Raw genomic sequence first — 22,625 nt, 5'->3', positions numbered from 1 at the left:
TCGACAATCTCACCTTAGACCGCGTGTCCCTCTCTGCAGCACAACCTCTTAACGCCCTTGGAGGAGACACATGGGGGCTGGACATTCAGCATGTCACTGAGAGCACTTGCTTCTTCAGCAAAACATGCCAGAAAGTTTCTTTTGGAATGCTGGCATGACCAGGAAGGCATAATTAAAAGTATTATGTTATAATGTTTAGAATAACTGATTATACAATTTCGGGCAGAGTACAATCATGAAAGTAGTTTTACATGCAGGTAGCAGGGAGGAGACATGTTGTGAGGATATTTTAAGCATGAAGACTTAACTGTGAGAGGATGGAAATCGCTCCACCGATTTCAGGTTTCTTTGGACTAATTACCTTCTCAATTCATTAAGGAGAGATCTTAGAGGAATGAAACAAGGGGTATTTGAACAGTAGGATATAGAATGTGAAATGTATTCCTACAATATAAGTCTTTTGGCGGTCAGTCTCTGGAAAGAAGCTCGACAAGCTCAGATCAGGCTAGTGACCATCTGTGGCTGAGCTAGAACATAAAATAAGGGGTTGGAAGGAGGCAGCAAACAAAGAAAGGGTGGCAAATCAGAATGTATTATTTTAATTTAATGTGACTTTAATGGAATGTGTTGTTAATTTAATGATATTTCATCTTAATGGTTACTTTTGCAATCCTTAAAGACGCTTGTATTGATGATTTCTTAATATGTCTCAATAATGATACTACTATTGGCTCAAAAATTAGGGAGGCAAGTGTGTGTCTTTGTGTCGGGGGGGGGGCTTGTCCCCCCATAGCTCTGCACCTGGTAACTATAGAACTGATGGTGTATCCAAAGACCAGAGAGAAGTGGAGATTTTTTTTCTTTTTTGGACCCTTGTCCCCCAGCTCTACTAGTCCAAAGTCCCTCTATCTTCTGTACGGTTTATAAAAAAATTCATAAATCTTCTTCTTTCTCTTTCGGCTTTTCCCATCAGGGGTCGCCACAGCGAATCATCGTTTTCCACTTCACTCTATCATGGACATCTTCTACACTAACATTAGTCAACTTCATGTCCTCTGTTAAGACATCCATATATCTCCTCTTTGGCCGTCCTCTTGCCCTCCTGCCAGGCAGCTCCATCTCCAACATCCTTCTACCAATATATCCACTATCCCTCCTCTGAACATGTCCAAACCATCTCAGTCTGGCTTCTCTGACTTTGTCGCTAACACAGGCAACATGAGCCGTCCCTCTGATGTACTCGTTCCTTATCCTGTCTAACCTGGTCACTCCTAAGGAGAACCTCAACATCTTCATCTCCGCTACCTCCATATCAGCCTCTTGTCTCTGTCTCACTGCTACCGTCTCTAACCCATAGAGCAGAGCTGGTCTCACCACTGTCTTGTACACCTTTCCTTTGAGTCTTGCTGACACTCCTCTGTCACACAACACTCCTGACACTTTCCTCCACCCGCTTCAACCTGCCTGCACTCGCCTCTTCACTTCTTTTCCACACCCCCCATCACACTGAACTGTTGACCCCAAGTACTTAAACTCCTGCACCTTCTCCACCTCAGCCCCCTGTAACCTAACGCTTCTACCTTGATCCCTGATGAAAATAAAGTTTAGCCTAAAATACAAAATAAGTTAATGCAAATATACAACTTGTGTGTCCTCAACTATGTAACCCCCTATTGTTATAGTAAAATCTGTCCAACGCAAAAGGGCCCCAGTTCTTAACTGTTTGTTTTCAAGACAAGTAAAAGACAAACAAGCAAAAAAAAGTAAAAATGTAATCAAGTTCAATCACGTTGAACTTTGAATGTATCAAGACAATGAAGGCTAAAGTAGTATCGACAAAGCAGTTGGAAGCCATATTCAAGATTCAAGATTCTTTTATTTGTCACATACAAAGTTATATTTAGCAAATACAACTAGTAGTGAAATGTAACCCAGGTCCGCTCCATGGACAGTGCAATAATATGTAAAATTCGCTAAACATGTGGTGTTATGGTCAACTCTTCTCCCCTCTGTTATCGTGCTAATGTCAGAATTTCCGTTTTACCCACGGATTTGGCAGTAATGTTTCATTTTGACTTGATGTGGGTGGGTTTTTCTTTTTCAAGCAAGTGAATATTCTTAAAATTAGATGAACTTTGTTTGAATTGATGGTGTTTTGTGTCGAAATGGGAGCCAACTGGAGGTCATGAAGTCTACGCACCTTCTGATTTACTGCTATGTCAATGATAATATCCTGCTGGCGCTGTGATAATGTCCTTTCCACATCCTGCTCCCGCATTAGCATTTACTGTAGGCTTGTGCTTTCTTCAGATTCTATCAGGTGGTTTCTTCGTCATTTAAAAAAATAATTTACTCAATGTTTGGCCTGAAAAATGTCTCCCTGCATCATATCATTCTCTTGCTTTTTCTTGGCTTCTTTCAGAAAATGTTCTCTCCTTTGCTCAATTTAATTTTGTCCATGACACCATTTGTTTTATTTTCCTTTTTTTAGCCCCCTTTCCTTTGTTCGTTTTCCTCTTTCAGCCTCCTTGGTTTTTGCCTCTCAACTATTCTTCAACAATCATGAGCCACAGTGTCATTTTGATGCCAATTTCTTAGATAAAACTGTTAAAACATTGTTTGAAACAACTTTTCGTCCCAAAATAATTTCAGTGAAGTCCCTTTAAACTCTAAAAAAATCGATCAAAGTTCAATGTTTCATGATGATAAATGCCTCATTTTTGTAAGAGTTTTGATAGCTGCAAGGCTAAATTGAGTCCGATTAAACTAAAGTGACAATCAAAAATTTCAGGTGTGAAAACATTCAAGGCTTGCATGTGAACCTCCACATTTTTGAAAAATTGTAATGTCTCACCTTGATCCATTCTGTGCGGAAAACACTGGAACAATGGAAAAACAAAGTAATAACTTGGATTAAGTGAATTGAAAAAAAAACAATAATACAACTATTTAAATTAAGAAGTTAACCATAACCATGGCTTTATAAGAAACATTTGTTTTTTAAAGCAATTTAGTAAGTATTGTGCTAGAATGCCACTTATGTCTCCAGGGTATCTGGGTGTTTCACGTGAAGGTGAAATGCTAGCTTTGATTTGAATTACCTATCAGCCCCTGAGGCTTCAACTCGCACACAGAGAATTGGATATTAGATGCCTTCAATTACAGCCAATGCTGCTGTTAATCTATTTTTCCTGATTGTTTTCAGTTCCTTTTCGCAGCACGCTTCCTCTGATTGAAGGACATGAAGTTTATCAGGATACATAGACTCAGTCAGTAAAACTCTCAGGAAACAGAGTTAGCTAAAGAAGTTTGAAAATACATGATTTAGGGTTAATGTAAGGTTTGTTAGATAGAAAAAACATGTATTTATTTTCATGACAACATGCAAATCTAATTTAAAAACCTAAATACTTAAATGTAAAGCATGGCTATCTGATTTAATTCTTTGGTGGTTTAACAATGACAATTAGTTTCAGCACAGTTCTTTCATTTTCATTTAGGAGTATTGAAAATGTTAGGCTTTTGAGTAAAAACTGAAGATTTTCTAAATCTGTCTGAAGTCAAAAATGGTGGGAAATTAATTTTGAAGTTGTGCATTGTATTCATCCAGTATGCTGAGGACTTTCCTATTGAAATATCTATGTAATATATTACTTGTTGAAGGAAAATGATTAGGATTTTACACAACAGCCTAGTTACTTCCTTTATTGCATACATCCACTTCCAGGACACACAAATTCCTGTTAATGTATTATTTACTAGATGGACAGCTTGATTTATGTAGTGCCTTCTGGAAGAATATTGGGGCTCAGTGGAACCACTTAATAATTTAATCTTCACAGTATTGCTTACTGTCATTGCTGCTCGCTGCAGCTCATGCTACATCTATGTGCCGCAACAATGCTGAGCCAGCAAAACAAGCAAAGAAATGATTACTTTTTGGCTGGATAAAAGAAAAATACAATATCATCATCAAGCTGCATCAACAGCACTCTGATGTAGCTGTAATTTTAAAAATCATATTCTATGGAAACATTCTATATTTTATGTATATAAAATAAATTCACCGTCCTAAAACAGAGACCCCAAATGTTACTAATTACATTGCCTCTACAGGACTAAGGAATTAATGTAAACAGTCACTTAACTTTTTTAAATTAGGAATGGGCTGCACAGTGGGGCAGTGGTTAGCGCCCTTGCCTCATAGGGAGAAGGTTCAAGTCCCAGCTGAGAGCTTTCTGTGCGGAGCTTGCATGCTCTCCGTGTTCATGCAAGGGTTTTCTCCAGGTACTCTGGCTTTTTTCCACAGTTCCATAACATGATTCTAAGGTTAATTGATTATTCTAAATTGTCCCTAGGTGTGAGTGTGTATGGGTGTGTGATTGTGTGGTCCTGCAACAGACTGGTGACCTGTCCAGGGTGTACACTACCTTCGCCCTAACAGCAGCTGCTAGGCTCTGGTATCCACATGACCTCAAAAGGGATACAGTGGGTTAAGAAAATGGAAGGACAGATAAATTAGGAGCATTTTTAATGTCAATCACTTAATTACTGTGATTTTTAAATGTGGTTTATTTTAATGTAATATGTTGGATTGATTGATTGATTTGCTTATTTCAAGCAATTACAAAAAAAGACAATTAAAATAAAAGTAAATCTCTATTATATTTCAGATAGTAATTCATAAATTGATTAGAAAAGAAAAGAAATTAAAAATTCTATCTTCTTGACATTAGAATTTCTCCAAATAATAAATAGACATATTTGCACTTATGCATGCAGCACACCAATATGTTGCAATGAATCCAATGAATGGTTGTCAGATAGAGTTAGATTAATTGCTTGAAAGGGAGGGGGATGAAGCATACTATATAATCCCACTTTGATTATGATTTACTCAACTTTACCACTGGTGCAGAGGTAAAGCACTTCCCCTCTGATCGGAAGATTGCAGGTTCGGTTCTCGCTCTGCCCAGCCATGTGTTGAAATGTCCTTGGGCAAGACACTGAACCCCATGGTGGTTATAGGTTATTGCCAGTGTTCGGCAGCAGGGTTGCCATCACTGTGTGAATAGGTGAATGGAACTGTGACTGTAAAGTGCTTTGGGCCTTCTAAGAAGACAGTAAAGTGCTGTAGAAGCATACGTTATTTACCCATTTATTTTTACATAGTTGTCATAATCCAGTTTGTAACATCTATTTAAGGTGTTAATACTATCTCAGTATAAGTGCAGATTATTCAGATAACGAAGATAACGTTTTTAATTGGTTATCATCTATTCGAGAAATGTTTTTTCTGAATAAAAGAGGAGATAATCAACATTAGCATTAAGCAGCCAAGGAAACTCCCAGATAGATGGCACCCTAGATCACTGATCATATAAATAATAAACAAGTCTGCTTCCACGCATATGCAATGTGACACGTGTTGTGATTCACAATGTTCAATGTAAACATGTTTGAGTTTCAGGGTGGATTGCTTTGAAAAAGTTACATTGATATTATGTCTGATTTAAGATGGCAGAATCATGAACAAAAGAACAAAACAAAGCAAAACAAAAAACCCTGCAAAAAAGCAAAAATGTTATAATCCAGGTGATTTCTGTAACTATTTAGACTGAGACTGACTTTTTTACAATCAATTGATGAGACTTGATACATTTTAGGAACACAATTTCTCTGATTTCAAGTGATACTAAGACAGTCAAACAAACAATCTGCTTCAACTCTGCAAAGTAAATTTACATGAATAAGTGATGATGGAGAGGTGAAGAAGATACACGCCGAGGCTCTGAAAAACACAACCTCGTCTTAATAAGATGTCGACATCACTGAATAATGGAAATATTCATTAGCTGTCAGGGTAAAAATTCATAATGGAGGTGGGGCAGAAAAAAGGTACAAGGTCAATGAGATGTGGTCCTAGATTGTACATCATGGGTCAGAGAAGATAAGTGCAGATAAAAATATTTTAGCATGCTTTATTGCCGGGTGAAGATTATTGCCTTAATAACCCTATTCTTGGATTTTTTTTTTCACTCTATTAAAGTCATGATTTGTTTTTGGGTCGTGTTCTGCGATATCTGTTTTTGCTTGAGGTTTCAATGTATTGCTTTCTGTTCAATAATTAGTCTTAATGTCAAGATTTTCTACCATCAAGTCCATTGTTTTGTCACTTTTTGCTCCCTGGTGGTCCAACTACGTCTTGCTTTATTTTTGCCACAGTTTGCTTGATACTAAGTTACTGAATTTATTTAATCCTGTTTAGGTTTATTCGATAAATAATTTAGGTTTCCATTCCTCTGCATTTAAGTTCTCCAAAAATGTAGGAGATTGGTTTTGATTGCTTAGTCCACTTAATTTAGTGTTTCCTAGAAACAACATTTAGAATTTATGGAACACTGTCAGGAGGAAAAGAGATTATTTTTTCTAATATTTCCTACCAAAAGTTTTTAAACTTTTCATACTGCATGTTAAGTATTTCTCCATCAATGAATAGAATGGGGATCACATGTTAAGGTGCAATTGAGGTTTACAAAAACACAACCGAGCTACTAACTTATTATCATAGAAAACAAGCCTTCATCAGATTTTCCTGTAAGGAACCAGAATGGACGTCAATGTGTTACACTTTGACAGGAACTCGCTATATGACACCTAATGTGGGGATATTTACCTGAAAAAAATAATCTATTTGTCTTCAAGTGGATGGAGCGAAGAAAGTGCGACTTTGGCCCACACATCAAAGTTTCTACATCCCAACTCAGAGTTTTTTATATAGCATTTTTCATCTGCTTGATTCTGTGACAGTTCACAGCCAAAATCATCACCAGACACCATAAAGAGGAAGAGCAGAAAAAAACCCTCAAAGCAGAAACAACAATTTCAACCTAAAGCCGTTGGCTAACCCTGATCTTCGAGAGCTTGTTTTCCAGCTCTCCTCGCACCGCTTGCTGCTAATTACCTGGATGTTCAGTCAATCAGAATGTGAAATCACCTGACTCAGCTAATCAGCAGCAAGGAGCGCAAGGAGAGGTGAACATTAGCTGTGGTTGTCCATTCTATTCCAGACCAAAACATTCTAAAGACAAAAAGTCTGGGTGTAACAGCATTTACCATAGAAATGGAAGTTCATTTTCAGCGACAAGATGGAAGCAGTTTAAGGCTGGATTATGAGTAAGTTCAAATGACTGTCAAACACAAATGTGACATTTCTCATTTTCTTCCTTTGCTGGGATATTTGTAACACTTCTTACCTGGTAGATAGATGGTGGAACCCCCTGCTGATATGATTAAAGTTCTATGGATTATGATAAAAACCTTTTGATTGCAAACCAGACAGTGTCACAGCAGTTTTTGGATTTGTTCTGTTAAAAAAGTAGTGGAAGGCGAATTTTCTACTTTTTGACTTTAAACAGCACAAAACCTCTTGCTGTTATTGCTCTAAATCAATTAAACACAATATTTTAGTTTTAAAAGTGCCTATAGGTTGTTGTGGTGGGGGTGGGGGACCAGAAAGTGATTTTTTTTTTTCAAACAAAAATCTTTGAACTTCATGCAGTTGTAGAGCTTACCCCATCATCTAAACCTGAAAGCCACATCAATACAGTTTATGAATGATGACATTTGAGGAGCAATGTAAATCAATAGAGAAAGCAAACACTGCAGACTGGAAAGGATAACAGGGTAATTGTATTTGTGGCCATCTCAAATGTGTTTTCAGGAGCTCCCTCAATAGGTTTCCTGATAAAGAAAGCTGATGTACAGTGCAGCAGACAAGTGAATGCTGGGAGAGTTTGTGATCTTACAGCCTGAGAATCTGTTACTGAAGCCAGCAGAAAGAGCTGGAACTGTCTGAAAGTGGCAGATTACCATCTTTTAAGACTTATTCCAATAGTGAGCTGCACAAAACTGTCTCTCTTACAGAACAGACTCGAAGTGGGGGATACAAATTTTTCCTCTTTATTTTAACTACGCCCCTTAAGACGTCCCCCCCATCAGTTGTGAATGTTCTGGTACGAATGCAGTGTCTGATTCTAATGAGTTTATCAGTTGGGTAATGTAAGCTGCAGTGGTGTGTCTGGATGCATGAATAGCTTTAGGGAGGAGTCAAAGGGACGACCCTTGTTTACATAAAGCTGCAAAATTCAGATAAAAATACTTTATTTCAGCTTCATAAAACTACATTTATGTTTTTGCAGTTGTGTCTCATATGCTGGTTCTAAAATGAAACGTCACTTTCTAACAGGACAGTTTTTGTCCAATGTTGCACAAAATCTACCAGCTTTAGATTTCATTTGTTTGAGACAAAAACGCTTTTCAAGATGATTTGCAAAACTCTCTTTGCAATGCGGATCAAGCTTGGGTTTCTTTAAGGTTCATACTCCTGCCTCTATCGGACAGAACATAATATTTAACAGGACAAAGTTGAAGGCATGAACATTTATCCTCAAACAGGATCCAGGAGTAAACGGATTTTGCTGCTAACATTGTTAAATGTGTTATTTGATTGTCAAACAGGCGGAAATCCTTCCATAACACAATTTGCATATCCTTAACTTGCTAATCAGCTTCTCCTGGGTAAAAAACCCGCTTGTAAACTGATTTACTGAAGAAAATTGCAGCAATCTTAAAAATAAGTTTCAAACTGAGCATGCGCTATCAAGAAGTCTTTCTTTACCTTGGAATGTTTTCCTCTGAGTTTTGGAGTCTAATCCTCTAAACAGAAGACAGAAGTTCAGATTACATGCAGTAATGCATTTGTGACAGCGTGCGGCTCTGCAAAGCTCCTCGTGCCCAAAGGTCAGCTGGAGAGGCAGGCCCGGTCCTTGCAGAGTACAGGTATCTGAGGGTGCACGTGCGTTCGTGCATGTGGTGAGGTGATCGAGGTAACCCTGAAAACGGATACCCCTTGACCGTAAAATGAGTGCAGTGAGACGGATCTGATGACGGGCAGAGTGCGCGCGCACACAACACCGAGGGCGAAAGCTGTTCTTTAGCGGAGAGCGCAGGCGGCGGGACCCGGGGGAAGCCGGAGAAATGGGCTGCAGGACGGTCAAGCTGAAAGTAGACAGCAGGGAGAAGACGGTGTTGGAGTCTACAAAATAAACTCACTTACTATTGAACGAACAGTCAGGAAATTGGAACTCAAAAGGCAGAAATCTTAATCCACATGACTTAAAATTATAAATTGGATTTTTAAATCCGAATACAAGCGGCTAAAATGAGCTTCATCCGTAGCGTGACTGGGCACTCCCTTAGAATAGGGTGAGAAGCTCGGTCACCCGCAGAGAGCTCATAGTACAACCGCTTCTCATCTACATCGAGAGGAGTCAGTTGAGGTGGCTCGGGCCTCCTGGACGCCTCAATGGGGAGGTGTTCCGGGCATGTCGCACTGGACGGAGGCCCCGGGGAAGACCCAGGACACCCTGGAGAGACTACGTCTCTTGGCTGGCCGGGGAACGCTTCAGGGTCCTCCCAGAGGAGCTGGAGGAAGTGGCCAGGGAGAGGGAAGTCTGGGTATCTTTGCTTAGACTGCTGCCCCTGCAACCCGCTCCTGGATAAGTGGAGGAAGATGGATGGATTTTTTAATCCAGATGGGTTTTTCTCTGGAGTCAGTAGTCATGAGAATGTACTAATGTTTTCTTTTAAATAGCTTTATTTATGACTACTGTAATTATTCTGCACTCCTTATTTTATCCTCATTGAATTTATGATGTCAGAACAACAGAAAGGTGACTGTACAGTTGAACAAGTCCTTGTGATGGAGGGCTGCTTCATCATCACATTTGATCTCAGCTGGTTTGGGTCATCTTTTTACATTTTCCTTTAAGACAAAACAAAAAAACAAACACTATAGGGAATGTTACAGTTGTTTTTCCTTGAAAACACAAACTAAACTTTTTTTAACGAGTTGCAACGAAAACTAAAGTAAACGGCTGCAATCCTCCTAAGGTTAAAGATATAAAACGGACAGCGCTCCTTAGCTCTATCTAGTGTCTCTTTTTTTGGAGTCTAAATGGATCTTTCTTGAGGGTGATCTTTTGTTAAATCTCGGCAGTAACGAACCTTACTTTGAAACTCGTCACCGGAAGATCCGTGCGCGTAGCCCCACTATGTTTGGCACCCAGGAATGTAGCGCACCGCTCTCCATTCCTCTCCAACTCCGTGTAAGCCAGTCAGAGAGCGTCTGAGCACGCACACGTGCACACCGCGCCTCCCTTCACTGGCCTCATGGTTCACGCGCGCAGCCACGCGCACACACCTTCTCAGACCCGAAAAGAGGAGAGGAGAGGAAAGGTGTGGAGCGCGCTCTAACTTCTCTGTGCGCTCCAACTTGACTTTCGGCTTGCTGTTCTGCAACAGCACGCGGATTTTTATTCACGTTTGTTTTTTCCCCGTCCTAAACTGAGGAGAATCACTTTGATGAACAGACTGGAGTCTCTTAAATAGTTTGTTCCATATATTTATCCCGCGTAAACAGAAGAGGAGGAAAGAAAGAAAGATGGATGAACGGAGTTATTCTTGCGTTTTACTGACGGCTTTCTTATTACTTTTGGGATTTACTGAAGGACAATTCTTTCCAGGTAAGCATGCAATATGTCGTGTCAGCCTTTAAGATGCTTTGTTAACTCCCGAGAAGGACTCGAGAGTCCACAGCAGATGCGTGTTTGGTAAAAATACCGCCAAAGTCAGCTGTTATGTGCGCAAAGAGTACTGCCGAGAGGCGCTGCGGGTTTGGTCAGATTTGGTCTTGGTTCAGGTTCTCCGTCTGCTTTTGTTGCGAGCTGGAGGTCCCGAAAAAGTCTATATTTTGCGAATGTCTGCGACAGATGGAATATGTTTCAAGGTTTACCCGTGACTCGGTTTGCTGTTCTGGCGGGTTATTTTACATACTTCTCGCGCTGGACTCAGGTGACTGACGGCGACGCGCCGTCTGGGCGCCAAAAACAAACAAAAGAAAAAAAACGTTAAAACGTTGTGGAAGTTGTCAAAGCAGCAGTGGATAGAAAACTCATAGATGTTTGCGTCCGGGAGCAACTTATATCTGAGTCCGTTAATCCGATACATTACTTACTAATTTGGCTTTTTCCAACCTTTGCCGCTTTGCTTTTAGGGTTCATTTGTTTTATTTTTGACCTTGCACCGCACTCAATTTGTCCCTGCACAATCCTGTAAGACGCAGGCTGTAAAGCCACGGACCCACGCAGTCCTCAGCTGGGTCTGCGCGCTTAAGACGGAACTCTCTGGCACTTGTTACGCGTAGGGGGCTTCAAAAAGTGTCAATTTATTGAATGTTTCTTGCCGAATCGGTGATTTAAAACAGTCAGAAGCTGGAGATGAAAATCCATAGATTAAATGAATGGATCACGTCAGATCGCTCCCGAATGGCAAGTAAACTCTACATCAAGATGACATTTAAAGAAAAGATGCATCAACCGCATCCTCACGCGTTTATTCATCGCTTCTCTTCCACCCTGTTGCCGCAGCTGTATTCCTATTCTTATTGTTCATCTAAAGTCAATAGAAATACAACTATCAAAGGGGTGAAATCCTTCCTGCTGCCGCGTCTGTTAAGGTTTGCTGGATTTAAAAGAATCTCTTGAGGCTGGCGATCCACACTCTTGGTCTGCTTGGTATTCAGAGAGCGTAAGGCTCCAAAAAGAGGCTGCTTTGACGGAGAGACTGTCCCTTATGACCGAAGCCCTTCCTCTGGAGCAGCAGACTGTGCGTCATGTCGCAGGAACGAACAAATAAATCTAAAAGTCCCATCGTTCTTACTCTAAAATAACAAATATATAACAGCGGTTTTATTATTATTATTTTTTTCAAAATAGAAAACTCAGGAAAAAAAACTTCGAAACGTTTGAATTTCGTGATATGTTCGCACTAAAGTGAGGAAAGAACCACTCTGATCAGACCTACAATAACACGGAAGTGAATATTCAATTTCAAAATAATCAGCAAAATATATGGAAGTAAAAATATGTTCGAAGATAATTTGTTTTAAGTCCCAACAGCTTTTTTTGGGTCAAAGTTACTGTTAAAGTGGGTGAGAGCGTGCGAGTCTGGAGCAAAGAGCTGCGAATATTTTATTTCCCCAGACTGCTGTTTTGCTTTAAGCCGTTAGAGGGCGATGTCTGTGCGCCTGATCCCACAGTCACCAGCGCGCTTGAAGTTAGGGCGCAAGCAGACAGAGCAGTGTTCCGGATCAGGATTCTTCCTTTCCCATTTTGACCTGCCTGGTTTTGGCTTTAGAGAGCATGAATCTCCACTCAGCTGCAGCAGGAGTAGCCTGACTGTTGGTTTTCAACCACTGTCTGTCTTATAAAGTCAGCTGTCCTCTAATTCATCCTCATGTTGTGCAAATGGGATTTACTGTTTAAAAAGTTAAACTTCATTTATTTAGATATTTTAGGCTTCACGTCAAGATTGTCTTGCAATCTTTAGCCAGAAGTCCAGTTTTCTCTAAAAGCTATAGTGAGCAGATCCTTTTGAAGGTGCTGCATCTGTTTGAAGCCGTCCTTCTAATCTTGTGTGCTCAGAGCTGCTGTGCTCTTTGAGTTACAGCGGCCACTAATCGCTCTGCCTTGATGTGAAGGTGATGAGCATTCAAGTGCGTTTTAGAGGAAACACGTTTACAATTTACGTTCTACTTAATCGGATTTCTTCGACAGCAAGGACAAAAAGAGGAGAGAGCAGCAGAAAGAGGCTGAAGGAGAAAAAGGAGTGACCGTGCATCACTGTCTCGTTTTCTCCTTGAGCTGTTTGATGTGGAGACATGGAGGGGACGAGGACAAGTCTGTGGCTGAGATCAAGTCATATCTTTTGGTTGTTCAATTAGAGAAGCTTTTACATGAGGAATGGGTGACACAGAGGAAGGCGGGATGGAGAAGGAACCAAGATGAAGAGGGCTTTCTGAGCAGAGACCCGAAGATGCAGCAATGAATGAAGGTTAAAACAAAGATGTAGGAAGTTGAAGGAAGAAGGGCAGAATACATATGCAGGTGAGGGGTGATTCCCCGAGAGGAAAGAGAGAAGCAGAAAGAGGGAGAATAAAAGACCTGGAAAAGATGGAGCGAGTAGGAATAGGTGTGAAAGAAAAACGAAAAGGAGGGGAAATGACAAAACAAACAACCTGTGATCCTCATGTTTTTGCCCTTTATTTTAGAAGAAAAAAACAGAAGGGCGTTTAGAGAAATGTCCAGAAAGTCCAAGAAAGGAAGAAAAAAAACACGAAGTTAATCATGTTTCAGTTATTGATTGCCTGAGTGGTTATAATAGTTGTGTACTGTGTGTGTGTCCTAAGGAGGGAGACAGCTTCATGACAGGATGTCTGTCACCTCATGCCACGCTCTGTTTAGTATGCTGTCCATTCTCCCTCTCTGTGTGTGTCTGTCTCAGCCTAATCCATGGCACTTATTCTATTGGCCTGACTAACTGACAGCCTAATGGCAGGCCATGTTAAGTGCTGCTGGTGTGTATGTGTGTGTGTGTGGTAGGGACACACAGAGTGAATTCTGCGGGTGCTTAAGTAAAAGAACAGTGAAAGTCCACTGTCTGGATTGTGTCATTGTTTGTGCAAAGTAAATTAGTTGCAGTCAATAGTTCGTAAAAACCTTTGAGGATTAAGAAAAACGTGCATCATTTTTGCCAATCCTACTGGGTAATGCACTGAGCAAAGCATGTCTGCAATCCTTTTTCTTGCAGAAAGATGACTTCCTTCTTGGTGATTATCTAGTCTTCTTCTTCTTCTTCTTCTTTCTCTTTCGGCTTTTCCCATCAGGGGTCGCCACAGCGAATCATCCTTTTCCACCTCACTCTATCATGGACATCTTCTACCCTAACATTAGCCAACTTCATGTCCTCTGTTAAGACATCCATGTATCTCCTCTTTGGCCGTCCTCTTGCCCTCCTGCCAGGCAGCTCCATCTTTAACATCCTTCTACCAATATATCCACTATCCCTCCTCTGAACATGTCCAAACCATCTCAGTCTGGCTTCTCTGACTTTGTCGCTAACACAGGCAACATGAGCCGTCCCTCTGATGTACTCGTTCCTTATCCTGTCTAACCTGGTCACTCCTAAGGAGAACCTCAACATCTTCATCTCCGCTACCTCCATATCAGCCTCTTGTCTCTGTCTCACTGCTACCGTCTCTAACCCATAGAGCAGAGCTGGTCTCACCACTGTCTTGTACACCTTTCCTTTGAGTCTTGCTGACACTCTTCTGTCACACAACACTCCTGACACTTTCCTCCACCCGCTCCAACCTGCCTGCACTCGCCTCTTCACCTCTTTTCCACACTCCCCATCACACTGAACTGTTGACCCCAAGTACTTAAACTCCTGCACCTTCTTCACCTCAGCCCCCTGTAACCTAACGCTTCTACCTTGATCCCTCTCGTTCAGGCACATGTATTCTGTCTTACTACGACTGACCTTCATGCCTCTTCTTTCCAGAGCAAACCTCCACCTCTCTAGCTGTTCCTCCACCTGCTCTCTACTCTCACTGAAAATTACAATGTCATCCGCAAACATCATTGTCCAGGGAGATTCCTGTCTTACCTCGTCTGTCATCCTGTCCATCAGCATAGCAAACAAAAAAGGACTCAAAGCTGATCCTTGGTGTAGTCCCACCTCCACCTTGAACTCCTCTGTCTGACCTACAGCACATCTCACCACCGTCATACTTCTCTCATACATGTCCTGAACTACTCTGACATACTTCTCTGCCACTCCAGACGACCTCATACAGTACCACAGCTCCTCCCTCGGCACCCTGTCATACGCCTTCTCTAAATCTACGAACACACAATGCAGCTCCTTCTGACCTTCTCTGTACTTTTCCATCAACATTCTCAAAGCAAAAATGGCATCAGTGGTGCTCTTACGGGGCATGAAACCATACTGCTGCTCACAGATCTCCACCTTCTTCCTAAGCCTGGCTTCCACTACTCTTTCCCACAGCTTCATTGTGTGGCTCATCAACTTTATTCCTCTATAGTTGCTGCAGTTCTGCGTGTCACCCTTGTTCTTAAAGATCGGAACCAGAACGCTTCTCCTCCATTCCTCAGGCATCTTCTCACTCTCTAAAATCCTATTGAACAACCTTGTTAGAAATTCCACTGCTGTCTCTCCTAGGCACTTCCATACCTCCACAGGTACGTCATCAGGACCAACGGCCTTTCCGCTCTTCATCCTTTTCAGAGCCTTCCTAACCTCCTCCTTTCCAATCTCTGCTACTTCCTGCTCCACAACAACCACATCTTCCTCCCTTCTTTCCCTGTCATTTTCCACGTTCATCAGCTCCTCAAAATACTCCTTCCATCTTTTCTGTACACTCTCCTGGGTTGTTAGCACCTTTCCATCTCTGTCCTTAATCACCCTTATCTGTTGCACGTCCTTCCCATCTCTGTCTCTCTGTCTGGCTAGCCTGTACAAGTCCTTCTCTCCTTCCTTTGTGTCTAACCTGTCATATAGCTCATCGTAAGCCTTCTGTTTGGCCTTTGCCACCTCTCTCTTCACTCTACGCTGCGCTTCCTTGTACTCCTGTCTACCTTCCTCAGTCCTTTCTACATCCCACTTCCTTTTAGCCAACCTCTTCCTCTGGACGCATTCCTGTACTTCCTCATTCCACCACCAAGTCTCTTTACCGTCTTTCCTCTTTCCAGATGACACACCTAGCACCTTCCTACCTGTTTCCCTGATAATCTCTGCTGTAGTTTCCCAGTCATCTGGAAGCTCATCCTGACCACCCAGGACCTGTCTCAACTTCTGCCTAAATTCCTCACAAGTTTCTTCATTCTGTAGCTTCCACCACTTGGTCTTCTTTTCTGTTTTCCCTCTCTTCTTCTTCCTGGCCTCCAGAGTCATCTTACACACCACCATGCGGTGCTGTCTGGCTACACTCTCTCCTACCACCACTTTGCAGTCAATAACCTCTCTCAAATGACCTCGTCTACATAGGATGTAGTCCACCTGAGTACTCCTACCTCCACTTCTGTATGTCACTCTATGTTCCTCTCTCTTCTGGAAGTAAGTGTTGACTACAGCCATTTCCATCCTCTTCGCAAAGTCCACCACCATCTGTCCCTCCAGATTCCTTTCCTTCACACCAAACCTGCCCATCACCTCCTCATCACCTCTATTGCCCTCACCAACATGCCCATTAAAGTCTGCTCCAATAACAACTCTCTCTCCTCTGGGGAAACTCTCTATGACCTCATCCAACTCACTCCAGAATCTCTCCTTCACTTCTAACTCACAGCCAACCTGTGGCGCATACCCACTGACTACATTCACCATCACCCCTTCAATTTCTAACTTTAAGCTCATCATCCTGTCTGAGACTCTTTTCACCTCTAGAACACTGTTTACAAACTCCCCCTTCAGAATCACACCTACCCCATTTCTCTTCCTATCAACACCATGATAGAACAGTTTGTATCCTCCTCCAATACTACGTGCCTTGCTGCCCTTCCACCTTGTCTCCTGCACACACAGTACATCTACCTTCCTTCTCTCCATCATGTCTGCCAGCTCTCTGCCTTTCCCTGTCATTGTGCCAACGTTAAGAGTCCCTATTCTCAAACCTATGTTCCTGCCTTTTCCCTTCTCTCTCTGGCCACGTGCCCTTCTGCCTCCCCTCTTTCTTCGACCAACAGTAGTCAAATTTCCACCGACACCCTGTAGGTTAACAGCATCGGTGGCGGTCGTTGTTAACCCGGGCCTCGACCGATCCGGTATGTCTAAAGTGTTGTGGATGATTCGCATGGTTATTTTGGCAATTTTTACGCCGGATGCCCTTCCTGACGCAACCCTCTCTATTTATCCGGGCTTGGGACCGGCACAGAGGCAACTGGCTTGCAACCCCTGTGGCTAGATTTCTTGGTGATTATCTAGTGTTTTCTCTTTTTCTTCCCCATGACGTCACCTACCTTTTAAATCTGAAAGTTTAAAATCAATGATACTTGAATGTAGAGTCAAATTTTTTTCTGGTAGTCATTTAGAGAACATAAATTTCATTATAATTGATTGTTGTGTCAACTGCACACTGCCAATGACTGAAAGTTTCCTGCTGTAATCAGAAACTGAAAGATTTTGCACTGATAGGCAAAAATCGAAGTGAGGCGCCAATGGTTTAGTCTTTTGCTTTAAGTGGTTATCTCTGCATTTGCTTCTATTGCACAGAAGCATCCTAATAGCTATTAAGTTTGGGTCTATTTTTGTTTCTTTTTACCCACAAAAATTTAGATGTAGTGTCACTTTCTGAAAAGTAAGAGGGAACATTCTCTGATAGGTTTTTGTTTAACCAAGTTTAAAGGAGGACATGAATTCAAAAGTACCAGTATGTTTAAAAAAAAAAAGAAGTCACAAACTGAGAAGCAAACAAGAAAATTTCACCTTAAAGTCTACTTGGGTTTTTATTGAGGAAAATTAGTCCCAGTATTTTAGTTGCCTGACGAACATTTTGGACTGATTTCTCATGAAATAAAAAAAAAAAGTTTTGAACCCAAACTAAGGTTCCGTTTTGACAAAAAGTAAAGTGTCAGACATGGCGAGGATTGGTGCCTAGTGCCCCCCCCCCCCCCCCATCACTGCAAACCAAGTTTACACTGGCATTACTCAGCTGTTTCTTATTGTCATTATCTTATTTGTCTTCACCAAGTTTTCTTGACTTTTTTTTTTTCATTTAGGTTTATTCACTAAAGTTTTAGATTCCACGTTTGTCTAGCTTGGTTTCCATTTCCGGTCCTCTATAAACCACCTACACCACTCATACATGACAGTCCTCTTAAATAGAAACCAAAATAATCCCTGGTCCCACAACACAGTGTTCCAGGAGCTAAGTGCCAGCTATGACGCAAGTGATCTGCCCTGGTTCTATTTCTCTGAACAGCTGCATCTGAGCCGCTTCAATTCAAACAGGATCTAATGTGAATATGTTAAATTATTAGGCTTAAATGTTACCGTTAAATACTAAACTAAATTCAGTTTAGAAATTCACAATCCACTTGATTTACAATTTGACGTAAATCAGTAAAGTTATTGTTCTTGAAATTTGCTTTTGTTTAATCGAAGTACGGTAGTTATGTTAACCGCATAAACGTTTTAATTTCATTATTGAACAGAAAGGAAGCTCTGTTTTTTTTGCCTTTAAAAATTAAATAAATTTCTCTAAAGTTAAATTGATCAAGTCTTCAAGTCAAGACTTATTCTTTCATGTTTAATGGCAATTATGTGCATTTATTAGTCAGCACGTAACCATTTTGTGCAACACTGTAGCATTTTTGCTATCACAGTTTAAAACAAAACTTCAACGCTTTTCCAAAGTTTGACGTCCTTCACTTAGATTACCAAGATTTTTGTACAAAGTACAAAAGTTCAATAATCGAATCCAGTAATTGGCTGGATTGTTGAACGATTACGGTGTCATGCCTTGGAAAATCCAGGTCATGGTGTTACGACTTAAAGCACTGGTTTAATTTAGGAAATTAATCTGAAAGAAAAACAGGAATGTACTTAAATGTTGGCAATTGTTTATCGTGCAGAAAACACCAAAGCAAGATCCTGCCCAAATGATCCAACAATAAACTGAAAAGGATTTAAGAAATTTATGCATGCCAGGTCAACAAAAATTAATACAAGCCATCTTTTTGTATTCTATATGCTTATATTTTCAGGCACCTCAATAGAACTAATTCATTTTATGACGCCCTAATAATACCTAATGGACATTTTTTTTAGGAAACATCTTATACCACAAAGTGAGTAATGCAGCAATCAGAAATAACTGTGTTTTTTCTTTTTCCTTATGAGAAACTTTAGGCTCAGTTTGGGATGACTGCTTTCTTTTAATGTTCAGCAGCTTAATGCAAATTAACAGATGTAAGCTTGGAAATGTCTTTTTTTCTTCAAAAGCTGTGGGCTTCAGTCCTGGGATGTTGTGGATTCTTATCTCTCATGTGCTTTGACCCCACATTTAGGCAGAAATGCTCTCCTAAACTTGATTGTTTTTCTTCTTCATTTTTTGGGTGAAATGCTAACTTCAAAAAGTTAGAGGAAAAGATTATGTATGACATATTCTCAGTGAAAACGAGATGAAAGTGTATCTGCTTATACATATTTGAAGAGTCGGCTGACTAACAAGTAAATCAACACGTTCAGAACATGTGCTTCTGGATGTAAAGGGGATACATTTTTGAAGGGGTTACTTTCCTTCATATCAGAAGCTTACAGTTGTAGATGATCAAACAGAGAAGTTGGGATGGTCCCTAACTGATTTTGGTGTGGTGGGGCATAAACTGCCGGAATGAATTTATCAAGGCAGTGATGAAGATGAGGATGTATGTCTTACATGGTGGAACCCAGCTGGAGACAAATGAAGTTGTGTTTAAACTAATTATAATGTTGGAGGTGTAAAACATGCAGCACATTGAAACCTTCTTTTCCTCTAATTAAAACAACTGCTTATTAATGCAAGAAGTCCTAACGAAGCATAACAAGGTTTCGCTGTAATTAATCCATATTTAATAAATGATCTGAGGCGAGCAAGGCTGAGAGGCTGCTTAGTTAGATGAATCAACAAGCATGCAGGGGGGGAGGGGGTGCAGAAGGGCTGTGGATGACATAGAATAAGAGGACAAATAAGATAAAAAAGTGTAGGTGTCAGTGGGAATTTGATAAAGAGTGCTGTAAAATGAAAGGAAGTAAACACGTTGGAGGACCTCTGCATCTCCCACTTTTAAAAAAAAATCCATTGCGTCTGAAGGTGTGGGACGTCTAACCTACATGATTGAAAACCACACCAAGTTTAAAATGCGACTAAAAAGCCTCAACAGTGGAATATTTCCACTGATAAACATGACTGTCATTCCGTTCCTGATGAATTCCAGAATGCATGTCTTTCTAATTGATGAATTAAATCTAAATAATAAGGGAAAACCTAAAAAGCACAGCTGTGTTCAGGTTTTTCTTCAACCCCCCCCTTTAGTCTCCTAAATTGATTCGGACCAGGAAGTGCAAAATGTTGTAGTTCCTCCAAGCACTGCTAGAGGCGGGTTACTAAAGGGAGCATTTATCTTTTGACCTTCATGGTAAAGAGTCCAACTTTAAACTAAAAAAAAACATTTAAAAAAAAAAATATATATATATATATATTCATTCATTCATTCAGGTTTTTGAAGCTATTTGAAGCAATTTTTTGAAGTTTATTGCTTTGCATTCTCATCTGTGGGGGGATAACAAAAAACATCCAGGCACTTAGACCTCATGAGCGCTTAAATTTGTACATACTTTGGGAGGATGGTTTTTGTAGACCATTGATTGTATACAAGAACTAGACTCATTGACCCATGCTGACCCAAGCCTGTTTGCTCCAAAAAGCCAAAATCCCATTCACTTCTACTGAGAGATATTTATTACTCAGTCATTAATTTTGTCAGCATAACCATTTTTACCTCTTTTTTAAAAAGGCTTATCCATTTTTTCCTGTGGTATTTTTTCTGTAGTGGAAGTTATTTATATTATAAACAGACCAATCAGGTTTTTGGGTAAAAGTATGTGGTCTCACAATGAACGTTTGAAATGCTTGAGAGGCTCTTTGAGCCCACTTAAGTAGTTGGTGAGAGTGGTTGAGATGGAAACAATGACTGAGACCAACTTGGACAAATCACTGCTTATTGACGTCATCTGGCTCCAACATGATTGCCACCGTATTGCGAAAAAAATGGCGACTGCATTGACCTGATTTAGTTGGAGCCAGAAGTTTGCTATTTACTATAGGTGACGTCAAACTCACTCACTCATTTCTTATTTACAATCAAATGTGTGAAACCAATACTTTGCAGTGTCCCACGCAGTGGCTGTTTCAGAACATTATTGAGGAGGGTGGAGCAAACTCTGGGCTTCACTTTGCCATTCAGAATCTATAGGGTTATGGCACAGAGTTCGTAGTTAGTGGATTGTAGTGGTGTTAATCGATTGAAAGTTCAGTTCCTGCCTGGTTTGGCCATCCGTCCAAGTGTTCATTGGGGAAGACACTGAACCCCACATTGTTCCTGGTGGTTGAGGTTGACGAGGTAGCAGAACCGCCATTAGTGTGTGAATGTGTGTGTGTCAGGGTGAATGGGTGACTCAAGGCAGAAAAGTTTTATATAAGTACTCCATTTACCAATGGGTAATGTCAGAGGTCATCTTTTAAATCTATATGTCATTGTTTGTATTACAGTTGGTTGAGTTGAATTGCAAAAGCATTGCTAGTGGACCCTAAAAGGTGACTAGGATGGGAAAACAGCTGTTGACTTTGTTTGTTGACACTCTGCATTTGACCTCTCTGAGATCTGAGTTGTGAAAGATGGAAAAAAACAAAAGACAGACTAGTGCAAACCTCACAATAATTACTCAGCTCTGGAATTTTGCTTCCTATTGTGTACTCAAAGTTAACCATACAAAGTCGTATCATTGCGAAGATGCCAATCTTCTAGCTGTTTACTCTCATCTGTACAAACAGCAAACACTTGGCTCATGTGCTGCCAAGGGTACACAGTTGTAATCCAGCATCTGCTTCCTTGTCTTTTACCACATTCTAAAATCTAAATATGTCCGCAGAGCTATGTGCGTTTTTCACTCTTTCGGCTGTCTTTTTAAACCAACGACACATTGAACTGGATTGCTGATAATTTCAGACATCTTTTGACTAGTAAAAATGTTACACGTTGATTGCAAACTGAACTTCACACACAAGCGTGAACTGTTGGTGTCCAAACCTGCAGAAGTCAGCTCAGAATGAATGCGGATGAGCAGATGATTACCTCTGTCATCTACAGCAGCAGGAAATGCCACTTAGTTAAATGATGTAGAGCAGCAGGAGGGCTATGGCGACAGGTGGACGAACCAAAAGACACATATTTTTTGCCTAGCCGGGCAGCAGCTTTTACCTGTCAGTCACAGCAGAAGCAGGGGGAATAGGAGTGATGGAAATAGACAAATGAGTGGTAGAGATGGAGAGGAAGAGGAGCAAGAGTGGGTGAGAGAAACAGATTTGAGATCAGGGAAAACGATTAGGAGTGGAAGACAAAGGGTAGAAATGACAAATGATGGGAGCATGAGTGGGTGAGCTTCACAAGGAGGATAGTGGATTAGAACACTTGGAATGCAGGAGATTAAAAAGTTTAAGAAGAAACATGCCTGAAGAATGCGTTGTTCCTGGACTGGGCTTGGATTTTTCCGATCATCTCCATTTCTCAATGAATTTTAGGGAGAAAGCTTCTGTCAAGATGGCTATCAACATATTATCTTGTCACATGAATAGAAGTTGAAATTTATTTTCTCTATTGTGCTGTTTCACAGCTGCCAGTCTTGACAAAAAGGTCTTTCTAGACGGAAAGATTCCTGTTTGCCAACAATATATTAAATCTTTGTTTTTATTATGACGTGCACCAGTTTCTTTGAGTGAGTGGAAAACTACAGCAGGCACTAGAGACATTGTTCAGTGTTAAGTGGCTTGCATTGGAACTGGCAGCTTCATTCTGTGGCCAATATCCCCAGTTAGAGAAGCATAGAGGGATTTCTTCAGGTTACTGTCAAATGAAGGGTTCCGGGCTGCTCCCTGTTCCCTTCTC

The 22,625-nt window shown here is 40.8% G+C and overlaps 1 protein-coding gene across 17 annotated transcripts in view; it reads left to right on the top strand.

The window, feature by feature from the left end:
• Nucleotides 1-10,139: 10,139 nt before the first annotated feature.
• The window catches only part of ptprt (protein tyrosine phosphatase receptor type T), a 311,398-nt gene continuing 298,912 nt past the window's right edge, over nt 10,140-22,625 (top strand). For all 17 annotated transcript variants that reach the window (XM_078948035.1, XM_078948033.1, XM_078948029.1 and 14 more), the window contains exon 1: nt 10,140-10,586. In XM_078948035.1, coding sequence (XP_078804161.1) covers nt 10,505-10,586 — 82 coding nt within the window. In that variant the 5' untranslated portion in view covers nt 10,140-10,504. The remainder of the gene's footprint in view (nt 10,587-22,625) is intronic.

Source organism: Oryzias latipes, chromosome 5, assembly GCF_053564925.1.
Source record: "Oryzias latipes strain Hd-rR chromosome 5, Olatipes_Hd-rR_3.1".
In the NCBI taxonomy this organism is placed as follows: domain Eukaryota; kingdom Metazoa; phylum Chordata; class Actinopteri; order Beloniformes; family Adrianichthyidae; genus Oryzias; species Oryzias latipes.
The sequence above is the reverse complement of the archived record's forward strand: the minus strand, read 5'-3'. Positions and strand labels throughout refer to the sequence as shown.